The following is a 16,547-nucleotide window of genomic DNA, read 5'->3' as shown; positions in this document are numbered from 1 at the left end:
GGATGCAGACTACATCCCCTGTACATACATAGTACAGATTTACAGTATTTGGGACAGACCACTCCTAAAATGAAGGCATTTCCTAAACATTTTATTTAATTTGATTCAATATAGTGGGAACACTATATTGGAAACGATGAGATTATAGATTTTGTACTTTGAATTTCATTTCAAAGGGTGTACTAGTGGAAAACAATATTCACATTATTTCTCAGTTTAGTCCATTATGACAAAAGTTGTTGCACTGCACATGTGCCAAATTTGCATCTGTAATTAGTATTTTGAACTTACGGCATGGGTAGAATGGGGGAGCACAAGTGCAGTGTGTGGACACGCAAGTTAAGTACGCTCCATAGAGATGCTTACATGTCTTTTATGAGACTATATGACTTTGTGATGCCTTACATACTGACAGTGCTGACTTGTAAAATGTTAGAGCTTATGAGTGCATCGAGAGCAATTTCAAATTGGATCTATATTAAGATACAACCAACTCAAACTACACACAAAAGCATGTGTGCAGATGCAATTTTGTACATTGTGGGTGCATTTTTACTTCCAACCCCGACGGGTCGGCCCCGGCCTCTCGTAATTCTCTGTGCAGCAACTGCAGTGTCTGGAAGTGTGTGAATTACCCAATATTTGAGGGACACTAAGGGGTAAATTTACTAAAGTGAGAGTTTTAAGAAGTGAGTTTTTGAAGAGATGAGCATAAAAAAAAATCTCAAAAAATGTTTTCTTTTCTCAATTGCTTTTAATATTTCACTATAGAGGCATATTTTACTGAATGAATAAGTTATATTTTAATATAATTTTTCTAGTGAACCAACAAAGATCATTTCTTCTTTCTGCCAGGCAACTCTACATACAACCCGCTATGCAGAAATTGAAGCACACTCCGAAACAAGAGACCCAATCTATGTAAAAATCTTGAAAACTGGTCTGGCCAACCTGAGGTGCAAAATATAAACAGGCCAATGAAAGTGTAAGGCTGAACACTTATAGACAGGTGTTACTTTGCTTGTACAATCACATGCAGATTTACATTGTACACTTTGCATAACAAATTCTATGACAACTCAGCTTGGAAATACAAGAGGAACTATTAACAAATGTCCTACAGTATGTGTTGAAAAAAAGAGGAAGTTATAAAAGGCAAAAAAAAAAATGAATACATTATTATAGAGGACCTATTATCTCTATACGCTAAGCAGCCAAAGATCAGTAAAAAATATTCTAACTCCAGATTTTCCAGATAGAAGCTTTTTAGCTCCAGTTGTGAATGGTAATATTCTCTGTAAAGTGTTGCGGAATATATACATGTGCTATATAATAAACTGTTAATAAATAAAATACTATTAGCATTCTAATAATTAGTAAATTTAGCATGCAATTGTACATATCTAGCATGTTAACGGGACCAGTCAGCACATCAGTTAGAAGCGCTGACATGATGGAACATATTATGAAGCTTTATTGTCCCACCACACTGCACAGTGATTTACAGAGAATATTTCATCATATAGTCTAAATAATAAGCCACAAACTCACACTCTGGCTCATTTAGTCAGAAGCCAATTCATTTTTGGACTGTGGAAAGTATCGTTAAGTAGTCTGTGCACACAAGGTAAAAACATACAAACTCTACAGAGATCATTGCCTGGCCATAAACCAATTGATGGTCCAAGAAGCAAAAGTAAATGTGCCATCGCGCTGCATTGCACAGTGCACTGTTAGCACACAATTATTATTTGGAACAGGGTTTTATTTGTTTGTATAAAGGGGAACAGTGGCAGAGGACAGGCCATCCTTAGTGAGTGCTGAAAGCTAGAGATTAAATTAAACCGAGCTGCAAAATTCTGGCGATACAAACAATCACTTTTGCTTCAATTGTCTGCAGTAAATCAATCCGCACTGTGGGCCCGATTCAGGTTGGTATGTAAACCCGATGGTGGGTGAACTGTGGAGGACCTGTTCAGCACATGTGCACAATGAGCCCTGCGATCATGTTCACAGTGCCCATTAGCCACAGCCTGATTGACAAGCTGAAGCCGTTTGAGGAACGGCGTAGGGGCCGTGCCAGTCTCCATTACAGAATGACCTGGTTTCCACTAAAAGTACTGAGATTCTGTCAGTACTCATCGTACAAAAATTGGTGAGATAGAGATAGTGTGAAATATATTATATATACACATATATACACACACACACACACAAATATATTGGCTGGCACTCCACATATAGCGTACAGGAATGTCCCTGGTGCCTTCCACAAGTTCCCTATAGAACAGCACATGCAAAATAAAGATGAGAGGCGGCACTCACGGGTCTTGAAAAATAAGGATACGCAGACAACTGTCTCTCTTGTTTGACGTTTCAGTCAAATAGACTTATCAAAGAAACCGGTGCATATAAGACGAAGGTGTGGCACTCAAGGCGTAGATAAATGACTCAAACACAGGCCGTTGGCGATTTCAACGTTTCAGTTATTATAAACTGTCGTCGTTTTCCTGAGGAGTTTATAATAACTGAAACGCTGAAGTCGCCAACGCCCTGTGTTTGAGTCATTTATCTACGCCTTGAGTGCCGCACCTTTATGAATATATCTATCTATACAGTATATACATATACACACACATATATACTGGGGACCGAAACATCAGCGAATTTGTTACTGCTATCTATTAAATAAAGGCTATTGGTTTATTTTGGAAATCTGGAGAATGTTTTCTTTACTTTAAACTATATATACACACACGAGGTGTGGCTATTAGATAACGGGACTAATAATATAACAAATTATAACAAGGACATTTTAACTCCGTTCCCTGTTTTATGGACTCACCTTCTGCATTCACACACCTCTACATTCTTATTTTGCATTGGTCAAAGCCTTGCTGTAATCTGTCAGTTGTCACAGCAGCTCCGCTGTTTTGTTCAGTACCTCAGTAACTGATGCGAAAAGGGTTCCCCTGAGTACAGATTTGACTAAAAAGTTACACGGTGCTAAATCTGGCGAGTATGGAGGGTGTTCTAGCACTGCAATGTTTCTCAGCTAAAAATGGCTTCACAGAGAGCGGTGTGGTCTGGTGCGTTTTCCTGATGGAGGATGAAACCATTTTTCCACAACTTCTTCGGATTCTTTTCCGCAAAGTTGCTAGAACATTATTGTAGTAATGTTGATTCACTGTTACACCTTCTGGTACCCAGTCTTCTAAACTAACACCCGTCATATCAAAGAAAACAATTAACATGGCTTTGACTTTGGATTTGCTTTGACGTGCTTTCTTCATTCTTGGTGATGGCGTTTTCCAGTGCATGGACTGGAGTTTTGTCTCAGGATCGCACAGGACGATCCATGTTTCAAAGACAACAACTTTAATTGAAAAATGTGAATTTGCTTGAAATTGTTTTAAAATATCTGTACAAATTTGCTTTAAAAAAAAATTCTGCTCAACAGTGAAAAGTCTTGGAACCATCTCAGCATAAACTTTTATCATGTTAGGCAAGTTTTTTGTAGAAGTTGATCGTTTCTGCTGTCATTTGGTTGCTGAGAAGAAGGTCATTTCAAACAATTTTCTCAATTTTTTTCCACCTGTTTTTGATGAACATCTTCTTGGAAGTCCTTGCACATCATCTTCGACACTTAATCCTTTGTGCCACTCAAACACACTCAGTGAGCATACAGAAAGATTTGGTGGGCGTTTGGTTCAATTTAACTTAACATTTTAAGTGAACACATTGCTCTTAATTTTGAACTACGCATTTTTCCTACGCACGGGAAAAACATAACTTCTTTGAACGCTGTGTGACCGCAAACTGTGCCAGATGGGTGAAACTTGCTAAACCGTTTGGGGATAGTCCAAGGTTAATGTTCCCCCACTTCCTTTTAACTCAAACAGTATGGTCTATTTTTTACAAGTAGTCTGATTATTTAATAACCACAACTTGTGCATATGTATATTATACAGACAGACATTATATATTTTATTTTTTTTATATACACACAAATATATATAATAAAGTCCTCAGTTTAGAGGTCTGTCTGTTCATTCGGGCTAATCTCTTGAACCACGGAATGGATTTTGATGAGGTTTTTATTATTCTAACAGCATTGATTGATGAAGATGTAGGTGTATGAACCATTCATCTGTGACAAAAGGGAGCTGAGCAGTGACAATTTTACTGAAGCAAAGTCACTGAATAAAATCTTGCACCAAGTTGCTGTATACGAAGCTGGCCTGGGTGTTAAAACTGTTAGAGAGCATCTGAAACAGAGGCTTGGAATGTAGCAAATCACAGAAAAAACTATTTGCTGTGAGAGTGACTGGCTGACTGCTGCAGGGCCGAGGGCTGTGCTGTTTGGCTCTTTGAGACCGTGAGAATCAAACAGAGCAAGCAATGTGCCCTGTTGCTTAGCAGCAGCCTAGAGAGGCGAGGAAGTGTGGAACTGGGCAGGGTCACACCTGTGGCAGACAGAGAGAGACAACCTCCAACAAACCCATAAAGATGCCCTGTTGCAGACACAATAGCAAGGAAGGAGCCAGGGGTGGCACAGCTATCAGGGATTTAAAAAAACAAACAAAAAAAAAACAACAACATTGGAACACAGTCAAATTATTCCCATTTGATGGTGGCAAACATCGGACCGCCACCATCAAATGGTAAAAACACTACCATCAAAACAAAAACATTGATGGTTAGTAACCATCAGATTCCGATGTCCAACTGTACACTGACCTGCAGGCAGACTCTGCCACCACTCCTCCACCATTTAGTGCTCCGTCTCAGTCACACGCCCTCTGAGAACAGGGGGCACCTCCCATGGAAGCCAGTACTGTTCTCGGACAGGGGCACCATAGCGAGGAAACTCAACAGGAAGCCCAGGAAATACAGGGTACATTTTGCAAAGAGGACATTATTCATCAGCATGTTCAGCAGCTGGGGAGGGGTGCATATGGAGGCTGTGGAAATATGCACATGTGCCCCAAACCCTGGGGACATGCTGCTGATAATCCTATGGTAGCTGCAATAAAAATCTCTCATCCACGATCCTCCTGCCCTTCCCAGCACATGCCAGTCGCCAGGCTAGAGCCAGCAGCAGGGCAGCAGCAGTGAGGATTGTGATTGTGGTGGCACTGGCAAGATGCAGGGTGCAGAAGTGAGAAGCATGGGGTTGTGGTAAGATGCGGGGGACTGTGGTGACATGGCGTAGGTTATGAGATGCAGGGGACTGTGGTGACATGGTGTAGGTTGTTATGAGATGCAGGGGACTGTGGTGACATGACGTAGGTTGTTATGAGATGCATGGGACTGTGGTGACATGGCGTAGGTTATGAGATGCAGGGGACTGTGGTGACATGGCGTAGGTTATGAGATGCAGGGGACTGTGGTGACATGGCGTAGGTTATGAGATGCAGGGGACTGTGGTGACATGGTGTAGGTTATGAGATGCAGGGGACTGTGGTGACATGACGTGGGTTGTTGTGAGATGCAGGGGACTGTGGTGACATGACGTGGGTTGTTATGAGATGCAGGGGACTGTGGTGACATGGCGTAGGTTATGAGATGCAGGGGACTGTGGTGACATGGCATAGGTTATGAGATGCAGGGGACTGTGGTGACATGACGTGGGTTATGAGATGCAGGGGACTGTGGTGACATGGCGTAGGTTATGAGATGCATGGGACTGTGGTGACATGGCGTAGGTTATGAGATGCAGGGGACTGTGGTGACATGACGTGGGTTGTTATGAGATGCAGGGGACTGTGGTGACATGGCGTAGGTTATGAGATGCATGGGACTGTGGTGACATGGCGTAGGTTATGAGATGCAGGGGACTGTGGTGACATGGCGTAGGTTATGAGATGCATGGGACTGTGGTGACATGGCGTAGGTTATGAGATGCAGGGGACTGTGGTGACATGGTGTAGGTTATGAGATGCAGGGGACTGTGGTGACATGACGTGGGTTGTTATGAGATGCAGGGGGCTGTTGTGACATGACGTGGGTTGTTATGAGATGCAGGGGACTGTGGTGACATGATGTAGGTTGTTATGAGATGCAGGGGGCTATGGTGACATGACGTAGGTTGTTATGAGATGCAGGGGGCTCTGGTGACATGACATAGGTTGTTATGAGATGCAGGGGACTGTGGTGACATGACGTGGGTTGTTATGAGATGCAGGGGGCTGTGGTGACATGGCGTAGGTTATGAGATGCAGGGGACTGTGGTGACATGGCGTAGGTTATGAGATGCAGGGGACTGTGGTGACATAGCGTAGGTTTTGAGATGTAGGGGGCTTTGGCAAGATTAAATTGCTCCCATGCTAAGCCGGGGAGATAGTGTTTTAATGTTTCCCCAAGTATATAATGGTCCTAGCACCCATCCACCTTTAAGTCACCAATTCTCTTTTTGAAGACAATTGCAATTATATCAGAAAGCTGTTGCTTCCATGTAAAATGTTTCTTTCAAAGTACAACTGCAATGCACAAACAAGGGAGGTCATCTCCGCCTCCTGTATATTTAGTTAGACTTAGTTTGTAAGCTAACATTATACTCATTGTTTAGTTTTATTTAAAGGACACCATCATCCAAAAACAGAATATTTTTTTTTGGCTAGAAGACACTAAGATATTCTTTATTTGCATAGTAACAACATATTTGCAGTGCTTTAAAACAAAAAACAACTGCTACCTTCGCCCAGTGTTAGTCTGTCTCTCTCAGTAAGGAATTACATGATCAAATAGACTATTATATTGCATCTAATATAAAACATCTCCAGTTTTCATATACACAGGGCAAAGAGCATAAAATACTCAGATTATGGCAACTTTGGTATGTCACAAAAAGGAGTGTAATTTTTCACTTTACTCCGTTCAAACTGCAGACGTTGCCTAAGGAGACCAAATGTGTACATTTGACTGCTTACAACCAACTTACTGTAGAAAAGGTAAATGTGTAATACACTTCACAGTTACAGGATAGGCTTATTATGGCATTTTGCAAAATCTTGCTTTTTGGGCTTTTGCAAGTTTTCAGAAACCTGTAGTCACTGATAAGAACTGTGAGCACTGTTTGGCCAAGCCAGAAACCCAGACTAAGCAACTACTGCACAATGGTGTAGTCCCTAGCTATAGGAAAGAAAATCACTGCCAGACCAGGCTCGTTTATTGGCATCTGAAAACGCTCATGTTTCTTGGCAGTATGTGACCCCTGCGGCACAGCTTTGCTGGTTACTCTATCAGAATGCTTTGTCACCGCTTACTGTGGATCAGGATTTCTGAGCTGAACGCAGGACAGTCAGGGAAAGGATTAAAATGTGAGCTTTAATCTATTGGTCATGGAGGCACAGAAGTGCAGGCACAGACGTTGCTGCAGGAAATAGCATGACATTATAGCCTTTATGGCTGAATTAGCCCTTAGAAGAGCTGTGGCAAGTGCATACAAGAATATGCAGTTATCATGTATTAATAGTTCTATGGTTTTCTGGGGGGGTTTGGGGAAGGGTTGTGTTCTATTCAGACGTGGAGGTAGATAGACTAGTAAGCATAACCAAAACAAGGCCAACTTCTGCATCTGTCACTGGGTATCAGCTTGCACATTCTACATGAACTATAATGGCAGCAGTAGCATAGTTTATAAAAAAATATAATTTATGTACAAATTTCAACCAACAGGGACACCAAAAAAATAAATGGACATGCTAAAACAAACTAAATGTTAATATTTATACTACAGTGAAGTCTGCCTTTATATCAATGTATTATAGACAAAATCATACACATACGCCACAGTACAGGAGGAGAGGGGTGATAATACACTTTGAAAACCCTCTATTATATTTTGCCAAGAAACTATATGGCACAAAGGAATGCGCCTCATTAATGCCCACACAAAATGGACATGCCACTTACCATCTCTGTTGACTCTCTGTTCAAATACTGCTGCTTAGCAACTGCTAGAACACTTTCCGTTAATCAAGCGCTCATAAAGCAAGTGTATTAATTCCTGGCCATATTACCGAGTCTAATGATTATGATGTTACTGCGATATAAACTCAAGGTTAACAAAGCATGGCTCAAATAAGTGGGAAGCTGCATTATAATATAAATAAGTCATAAATCTTCTACAGCTGTAACTATTTAATCTACCCCCCAGTATCTATAAATAACATTTCTAAACATGAAAAGTGGTGGAGCTGCCACAATAACCAAACCGCTCTAATTTCTCTGACTTTGTGCAAGTGTACCTAGAAGAATTAATGCTGTTTTGAAGGCAAAAGGGTGGTCACAAAAAAATGCAAACTATCAACACCATACATATACACACACACACACAACAGTAAATGTGATTTTAACATGAGAGCTAGAATAAACAAATCTATATGAACGCCTGTTGGAAAATGAATTACAGAAAATTGGTACAGAGATCATCAAAGAATCAATGACTGTCCACATAACAGCCAGGGCAGAAGAGATCGTGAGCATTAATAATTTACTATCACTACTCATTTTACAGCTCTGGGATGTGTTCCCATCACTCTGACATCCCTTCTACGTGACAAGTAGCTGAAATGAGAAAATGGGAAACAGGAAAACGTAACCAATGTGGGTAGCCGAACATAAGCACAGCACACTGATTATCTGAACTGGCGACTGGCAATGTGCACACTTTGCTTGGCTAATGCTTGACTGATTCTGTTATTGCTAAATTACATTTTTTTTAAAATGTGCCAGGAACCAAACGCTTTATGTCCAGGCTAGTATCCTCAGTATCCATGGAATAGGTTTACATGTATTGACTAGTAGATGATAGTGCCAATACGCCTCTACCGGACCCAAGAGACACACCAAACAAGTATAACAATGTATTTATTGCAATAAAAGGACAATCACTTTAAAATTCCTGTGTCATTAGATGATATTCCAAGGTAGAAGCACTATATTAATCCTACACTTGCATAGAATTAAATGCAATAACAAATTAATTGCTCAAATCCTTTAAAAAAAATAATGATAATAATTCAGTAATACAAACACTATTATTATTATTATTAAAGACCACGAATAGCCTGTTCTGCATGCAGAAAATATCTAAAAGCAAAATCATAAAAAACGTATTCCACAAATGTTAAAGGGGCATCAGCTGTATACTCCAAAGATCTTTGGATCAGAATCTTTAATTAGCTCTGTCGTGCCCCTCAATCTTAATGTGGGGTATAGATTAGAAAGTGGCAAATGCATGTGTCATTGTTTCACTGCGGTAAAAACCATGTATACAGTCAGGGTTAATACTAGTTAATCCTTAAGGGGACTCCAGTGGTCTTTTCCTAGTCCTTAATGGGCTACCGCTCCAGTGAAAGTTCCATATAAATGTAGTTTATAATTATGTAAAGTTGACCACAATATTAGTCTTGCCTCTACACACTATATATGGTGTGGGGAACCAGACTTAGCAATCACTGCCACCATCTGCTATCGGTGGATGCGACCTGGGGGGTGCTGTGTGATAATGTATCCGCTCACCTGGTGGGTATAGTTGGCGGTGGATGCCGGGTCCTGCTGCTGTTCCTATGATGGGCAGGGTGCTGCGCACTGACAAGGTACGATCACCTAATGGCTCTGGCCGGCGGTGAGGGCTGCTGCACGCAGGGGTATCCACTCACCTATTCGGTGTGGCCAGCAATGGGTGCCAGGTCTCACAGTAACAGTCCCGAGCACTTAAATAAATGTCCAGATGTATTAGAACCACGGGGCAGGCAGTAGACTGAGTCCAATAACTGGTATTAATGCTGGAAAAATATGGTAGTTTCAGTGGTGATCTACACAATCTCTTATGGATCGCTTGTAACATCCAGTGAAGGCTTACTTCGGGGACACCCTTAACGCGTCTCTTACTCTTTTAGAATGTCTTCTTTACATATAATGACTCCTTTATGTAACAGCTGCACTTTAATGGTTACTTTTAATTATAGGATGCAACAATTATTTGGTTAAATTACTATTATTTGGTTAATTCAGATTAAGGGCAAAAATTAGAGTGGTGGTGGTTTGATGATGGGTTCTAAACCCCGGCGGTTTAGTTGCGGGTTGACGGCGGTTTCTAAATGACACCAAAACCGCTGACTAGTAATTTTAGCCCTAGCCCTGTTCTATTCTAAAAAGTGTTTTGACGGTTTTGCAGCAGTTTTGGCCTTAGTAAATCTGCAGACAGTAAAACCGCCGCTAAACCGCCGGGGTTTAGAACTAGCCACTTAGGGCAAATTTAAGTCCACTAAAAAGAAATTTGCACCAGGATTGAGCCTCTTCAAATATTCTTTTCTTTAAGCATATCTGATCATACTTATCTATTATAGCTTTTTTTTAAGTAGCCATCTATGGACAAAATGCAAGTGCAATGTTGTTTAACACTCATATGTTCAATTATTTGTCAGTCCTTGTTGCTATGGATGTTGGTAACTAAAATAGAACATCCAAATTGCAGCATGTATGACCAATGTGTGCAATATACTGTATATCTGCGGCAGTTTACATTACTGTACATGTGACTAAAAACACATTTCCCAAAAAGTACTAATGTGTTATTTGTGGCTAGAGCCAGATATGGCCATAAAACTTTATTAGCATTTAAATATGTCATTTAGAATTACAGATCTAGGTAGTTATTCATATTTCTAGTAACCTATGTAATAGTTACTAAAAAGGGAGCTGGCTTGGATCTATATACACATACATATACTGCCTACCACCAAATTTTCTCACTGATCACTGTCATTTCATGCATCCTCTTTCGGTTTAAGTCATAGGTCACCAACACAACAGTTTTAAGAGACACGATCACATCAACAACTAATGAAGACTAAGGAGAACACGACTTTTCTTCAGCAAAAAAGTAAACCATGGTCATAGGAGAACTAATGTGCTATTAGTAAACCAACAAGCATAGGAGTGGAATAATTAAGTCGGAACGTTTTGTGCAGGCTCTAAACTGAGCACATATTTCCTAAGAGCATTCAGAAAATAACACAGGGTAAGATTTTGCAGCTTAGCCCAAACAACAAGATCGCCAAGTTCACTTTTAGCAGCTGTGAAACCTGTTCTATGTCAATAGTTGATATCCCCGGTCATCTTCTAACTGTTTACCATCAAGTACAATAATGATTTATACCTGGATATTATATGGTCTTGGAAGTAGTTATTATAAGGCCAGACATGTTGCTATATTGGGCCCATTGCCTGACATAGCATTATGTACAGATACCACAGGCTATATTTTTATGGCACTGAAAATATTTAGTAACAGTTTAGAAGTTTCCAACTTCTAGTGATCAAATCCTTACTTTGGGATGCTTCCGATTTTTGTTTATCACAGGTGCAGCTTAATTACTTTTAGAACTGCAAGAAATCTATCTGAAATAAACTTCTGAGCTATTTCAAATATTACAAATACACAAGAAAAGATAACTGCAATGAACAAATATTTGTTACATAACTTGCTTTAAGTTTCTCTTATTGGGAAGTTTTGTTTAGTTATATTGTATACACAATTAGCATAAGCTTGATACAAAGAAAAAAAAAACATGCATACATAGAAGTTGCTTTTTGCCAGAAAGCTGAAAACCTCCTGTGTGTCCAGGATACATTTTCAAGTCAATTCCAGGAGATGATTAAAATGGCATGTATTATTTTCCCAACAACTCAAGAATAACAATTAGACAGGAGCTGTGGTGCACTTTGCAAATAACAAATAGCTTTTATAACAATAAATGTAACAGTGGAAAATGTTAGATATGAAATAGTACAGACATACAGGCAGACAATTGTTACAATTTGGGAAGCAACCCGGAAATAACATTGGTCTAAATTTAACAAAGAAAACTATACCATGCTTTCCACATGTAATCTAAATATATGTTAAGTCAGCCTATATGTAAACAAAAACTTCTGATTGTTTTACAAATAAACTATAAGACAGCAATAATGCAGTTCTAAATCTTGAATGTAGGTTACCTGACTCCAATGCACAGCTCTACCTGTAGCTGCTGGTAAAAGTAAAGCGCATGGATGTGCTTTAAAACTTTCAGAAGTGTTCATGTAAAAACCTGACCTATCCAGTACCACAGGGTATTGTGGGAAAGCTTTATCTAAAGGCGGATCAGGCCGACATATCGCCCACATCACCAAATGTGTACCCACAGTGAACGACTATGCGTGCTCCCGTCCATCGGGTCTTTTCCGACGGCCTGCATGTAAGGCCGACGGAACAACCCAGCTGCCGACGCCAGGCAGGTCAATGGAGCCAGTGTCAGAGATATTGGGCGGTCGGGCAATGGATAATGTGTACCGGGCGTCGCATCGCTGGTTACACATATCATAAGTGTGTACCCAGCTTGGGTGTGTCAAATAATTGCTGCATTCCCCATGTGAGTTTGCAGAATGATTGGTAATTTGAATAGGAGTTTGCACTCCCAAGCAGTGCAGTCAGGAAAACTATTTAATTGAACAGCACAAGGTCTTGTATTTTTAATAGGCATGCACTAAATGTTAAATATTAGTTGTGGATTTATGTGTCTCCTTTAAACTTGAATCTTTCATGGTAATTGCAACTGGTTTTTGTTTTTTTATTTATTGCCCCAAGCTAGGCCAAAAAGTCAGTTAGTGGGTTTTGTCACAATATGTCATGTTTTGAATATAGAGTGGTTAAAACATTAACTTACAGGGCAGTAATGCAAATTATATTCTCAGACGTAACAGCTCCGGTCTATGAAATATAGATTTGCGTATTGTCTCTAGGAAGGCGCTTCAAGAAGATTCCTGATCTTTCTTCTCAGATACAGCCATAGGGAGTTTATTAAAAACAGGGCAGCCTCGTGCATGGTGCAGTGATGAAATCCTGCTCCATACTGGCTCTATCCAATCATTACAATGTGTCTGTGGTGAACCAGAGTGTACTTTGCGTAGCTTTCTTGTGCATCTGATTATTTGTCTTTACAATAAACGATATGTCTACAAACTGTTCGATAACCGCATCGTTCTACATCACTCATCCAATAGGCTCTAAATAATATCACAATACATGATGCTAATAAAACCACTTGTTGCACGATACGTTGCCTAGACAGGTCCAACTATTTTGGGCTTCCGTAGCAAACCCTCAAAGAAAAAGGTGACTTAGGCGCTCCAAAACAGCCAACTGGTACATCAGTCACCTATTTTCTGATTAGCATATTGGGCCCTCTGTCGGTTCTCTCTGGAAAAAGTTCAATAGACAGCAATAGCCATTTGTGCATACTGTGGTAAAATGTAAAGCTAAGTACACACTTAGCGATGTGTGCACCCAATAATGCGACGCCCAACGGGCTGACATTTCTGATGGCCGGTACACATTAAACAATGCAGTGCCTGACCACCCGATATGTTGGGCAACGGCTCCATTCACCTGCCTGGCGTAAGCAGCTGGGTCTACATGCAGGCAGAAGGAACAACCCCGATGGACGACTTGTGGGAGCGCGCATGGTTGTCCATAGTGGGCACATATTTGCCGATGTCGATATGTCCGCCCGATCCGCCGGATGGGGAAACATATCATCTAATGCAGTGATTCCCAACCTCAGTCCTCAAGGCACACTAACAGTCCTGGTTTTAGTGATATCCATGATTGTGCACAGATGGCTAAATCAAAATAACTGAGGTACTAATTAAGTCACTTGTGCTCAAGTATGGCTATCCCTAAAACCTGGACTGTTAGTGTGCCTTGAGGAGCGTGGTTGGGAACCCCTGATCTAATGTGTACCCACCTTAAGGTAAAGTGGATAAAATACATATATTCAGTTGCAGAAGTATCAAACCTTTGGGAGAGATAAAAAGGAGAGTGCTACCCACCAATCCATACTTACCAACTTTGTAGAAGTGCTTTCCAGGAGCAGCTGCAGCAGGCCGGTTACGGACTGTTAGGCCCCGCCCCTTTCCTGGAAAAGTCTGCTATTTGCAGGTCCGTGAGAAGGGGGCGAGGCTAAATGACGCAAGTTGCAGTTATAGCCCCGTCCCCTCCTCGCAGACTCGCAAATTCCCCATTAAATATCCCCATTCTGTCTGCTTCACTAGTAAGTAGGCAGGATGTATGAGATCTGTCTACGCTTCCGGGGGGCTAGCCAAAAAATTGGGAGCCTCCCGCACCTTCCCAGAGTTTAGGTAAGTATGCACCAATCAGCCCTGTCTTTTTACAGGCTGTGCTGCAAAAAATGACAGTTAGAAGCTGATTGGTTGGCACTTTATTTCTCTCCAAAGCTTGATGCATCTCTCCCTAGTCACTCCAATATAGCAATTAGAAGCTTTACATTAATTGACACTTGACATGTACAGGAAAAGCCGCCATCATGAACCATTTATTGCACATTTCACTAAAGAAAACAACCTTACCTCTCCTGTGACTGTTCTTCATACATTCTCTCTTTCCCTTCCTTGAAGAGTCTTATTGCTCGCTTTGATTTCTTCATTAGACTGTCAATATAGATTTTAAAATATTCATTCTCACTCAGCTGCACAAGCTTCTGGTTGTCATCATACTTGCTTAAAATAAGTCTCAAATGTTGATATGTGTCAGGCAAAATGTCAAGTATGTACGGAGGGCTGTTCTTCAGCTGAAGTTTTGGGCTTTGGCATAATCTTACCTGGGGTAAAGAAAAAGAAAAGTAATAGAAATAAAATATGAATACATGACATTTAGCTACATAAGTGTAAGTGACTAAAAAGGTTTAAAAAAAAAGCTACATATTTGTATGTTAAAACAGATTTAGAATTTGTAAAAAAAAAAAAAAAAAGAAAGAAAACACAATAATTACTAAACAAAAGAGAACCTAAAGTTGGCCATTTGTGTCAGTGTTCAAAATAAAAGGAAAAATAATACACACCATCACCAAAGATTGCCCCTAGCATTCCAGTGGCATAGCAAACCAGAGGATTTTGAAGGTTCGCCAAGCTTAGACAGGTCTGTCTTTAGTACTGTGCATACCAATTACACATGTGCAAAATCGTTTCTTCAGTGTTATCCCAGGGCAAATATTCTGTATAGCACAGTAGAGTGACAAACACTAAGGGGGGTGTATTCAATTAGGTGCGAAAAGTCCATTTCTGTGGAAAAGTTTCGCCGGTGACGCCACTTCACCAGGCAAAAACTTCAATATTCATATTCAATTCCACAGGCTTTTCACCGTTCAAAAAGTCAGTTCATTGGAATAGGCGAAAAATATTCGCCTATGAAAGCTGTCTGAAAAAAAGAGCAGAATTGGGGTTTTGGGGTGCAAACTTGCGTGAACCACCCTGCACCCTTGGGACAGGCCCCCAAAGGTAAACTGTCAAAAAAAGAAAAATGAACAACTTAACACCCCAAAAAAGTACTTTCATTTTGGGTGCAAAAAAAAAAACGAAGTTGGGGGACAAACTTAAAAAATAGCGAAATAGACTCCAGGGGGGTCCCCAAGTATGCCCCAGGTGTTTTTAAGATTGCAGGTGCTTGCGGCAGGTGGGTTTTTTACGTTTTTTAATACTTCACTTTAGCAACTTTAAAATATGCTAGCACCCATTTTTGTGTACCCCAAATTTGCTGGGACTAACTATTTATAGAAAAATAAATGCTATTCTTCACCACTTCTGCAAATACGCTAATTAACAGCTATTGAGATAATTTAAAGTACCCCAAATACCTTCAGCAGGCCTATTCGGGGGTATCTATAGTGATCCCCAATGTCAGTGCATCTTTTGGGGGGTGTCAGGCTGATTTCCCAAATCTGACAGAACTTTTCGCTGGTTTCGAATTCGCCGGGTTCCGTTTTTGCTTATTTGGAATTGAATACAGGGATAAGCGGAGACTAGCGCAATACTTTTCCACATAGAAAACCAGCGATGCCGCCGAAAAGTCTGGTATGTGAAAAGTACGGGATTTTTCGCTTCTAATTGAATACCCAGCCTTCTAAGGAGTAGAGAAGTGGTTTAGTTGCCAATAGCAAACAACAAACTTATACCTAATATTTTACAGATCGTACTTGATAAATGCTAGCTAGAAGGGGATTGGTTGCTTTGGAAATCTTCTCCACGCTTTAGAGACATTTCCACCTTAAGTGCCAAGTACAGTGGTTTCAAGTGGCCAGCACAGTGGTTCCCAAACTGGTTGCAATGGCACCCTGGGGTGCCTAAGGGTACTTGCAGGGGTACCTAAGATTGGTGGTCCAGTACCAAATAAAATAATTTTTAGTGTGTGATAGGCAAAACCTTCTGCCAACCAAAATATGTTGACAAAATGAAGCAGAGCCCTGTCAACTACGACATAACTGAACCTAAAGGTTCCCACACACGGTGCAATTTGGAAACGATCCGATGTCATTTGCAATTTCCCCTAAAATCCTGAACAAACCATATTGTGCCTACACATTGAACAATTGTACAAACGACCAAATGGCTCGTTAACAATTGCAAATAGTCAACGATATATCGTTTGGCAGCAAACAACCTCACGATGCATCTGCTGGAACATTTAAAAATAGTGAAGG

The 16,547-nt window shown here is 40.6% G+C and overlaps 1 protein-coding gene across 1 annotated transcript in view; it reads right to left on the bottom strand.

Annotated features, from left to right (window-relative positions):
* Positions 1–16,547, bottom strand: part of CBLB (Cbl proto-oncogene B) — a 209,788-nt gene that overhangs the window by 140,055 nt on the left and 53,186 nt on the right. The window contains exon 2 of the mRNA XM_088481111.1: positions 14,422–14,672. Within this exon, the coding sequence (XP_088337237.1) occupies positions 14,422–14,672 (251 nt within the window). The remainder of the gene's footprint in view (positions 1–14,421; positions 14,673–16,547) is intronic.

This window comes from Taudactylus pleione, unplaced genomic scaffold, assembly GCF_031769625.1.
Source record: "Taudactylus pleione unplaced genomic scaffold, aTauple2 ptg000265l, whole genome shotgun sequence".
Taxonomy (NCBI): domain Eukaryota; kingdom Metazoa; phylum Chordata; class Amphibia; order Anura; family Myobatrachidae; genus Taudactylus; species Taudactylus pleione.
The sequence above is the reverse complement of the archived record's forward strand: the minus strand, read 5'-3'. Positions and strand labels throughout refer to the sequence as shown.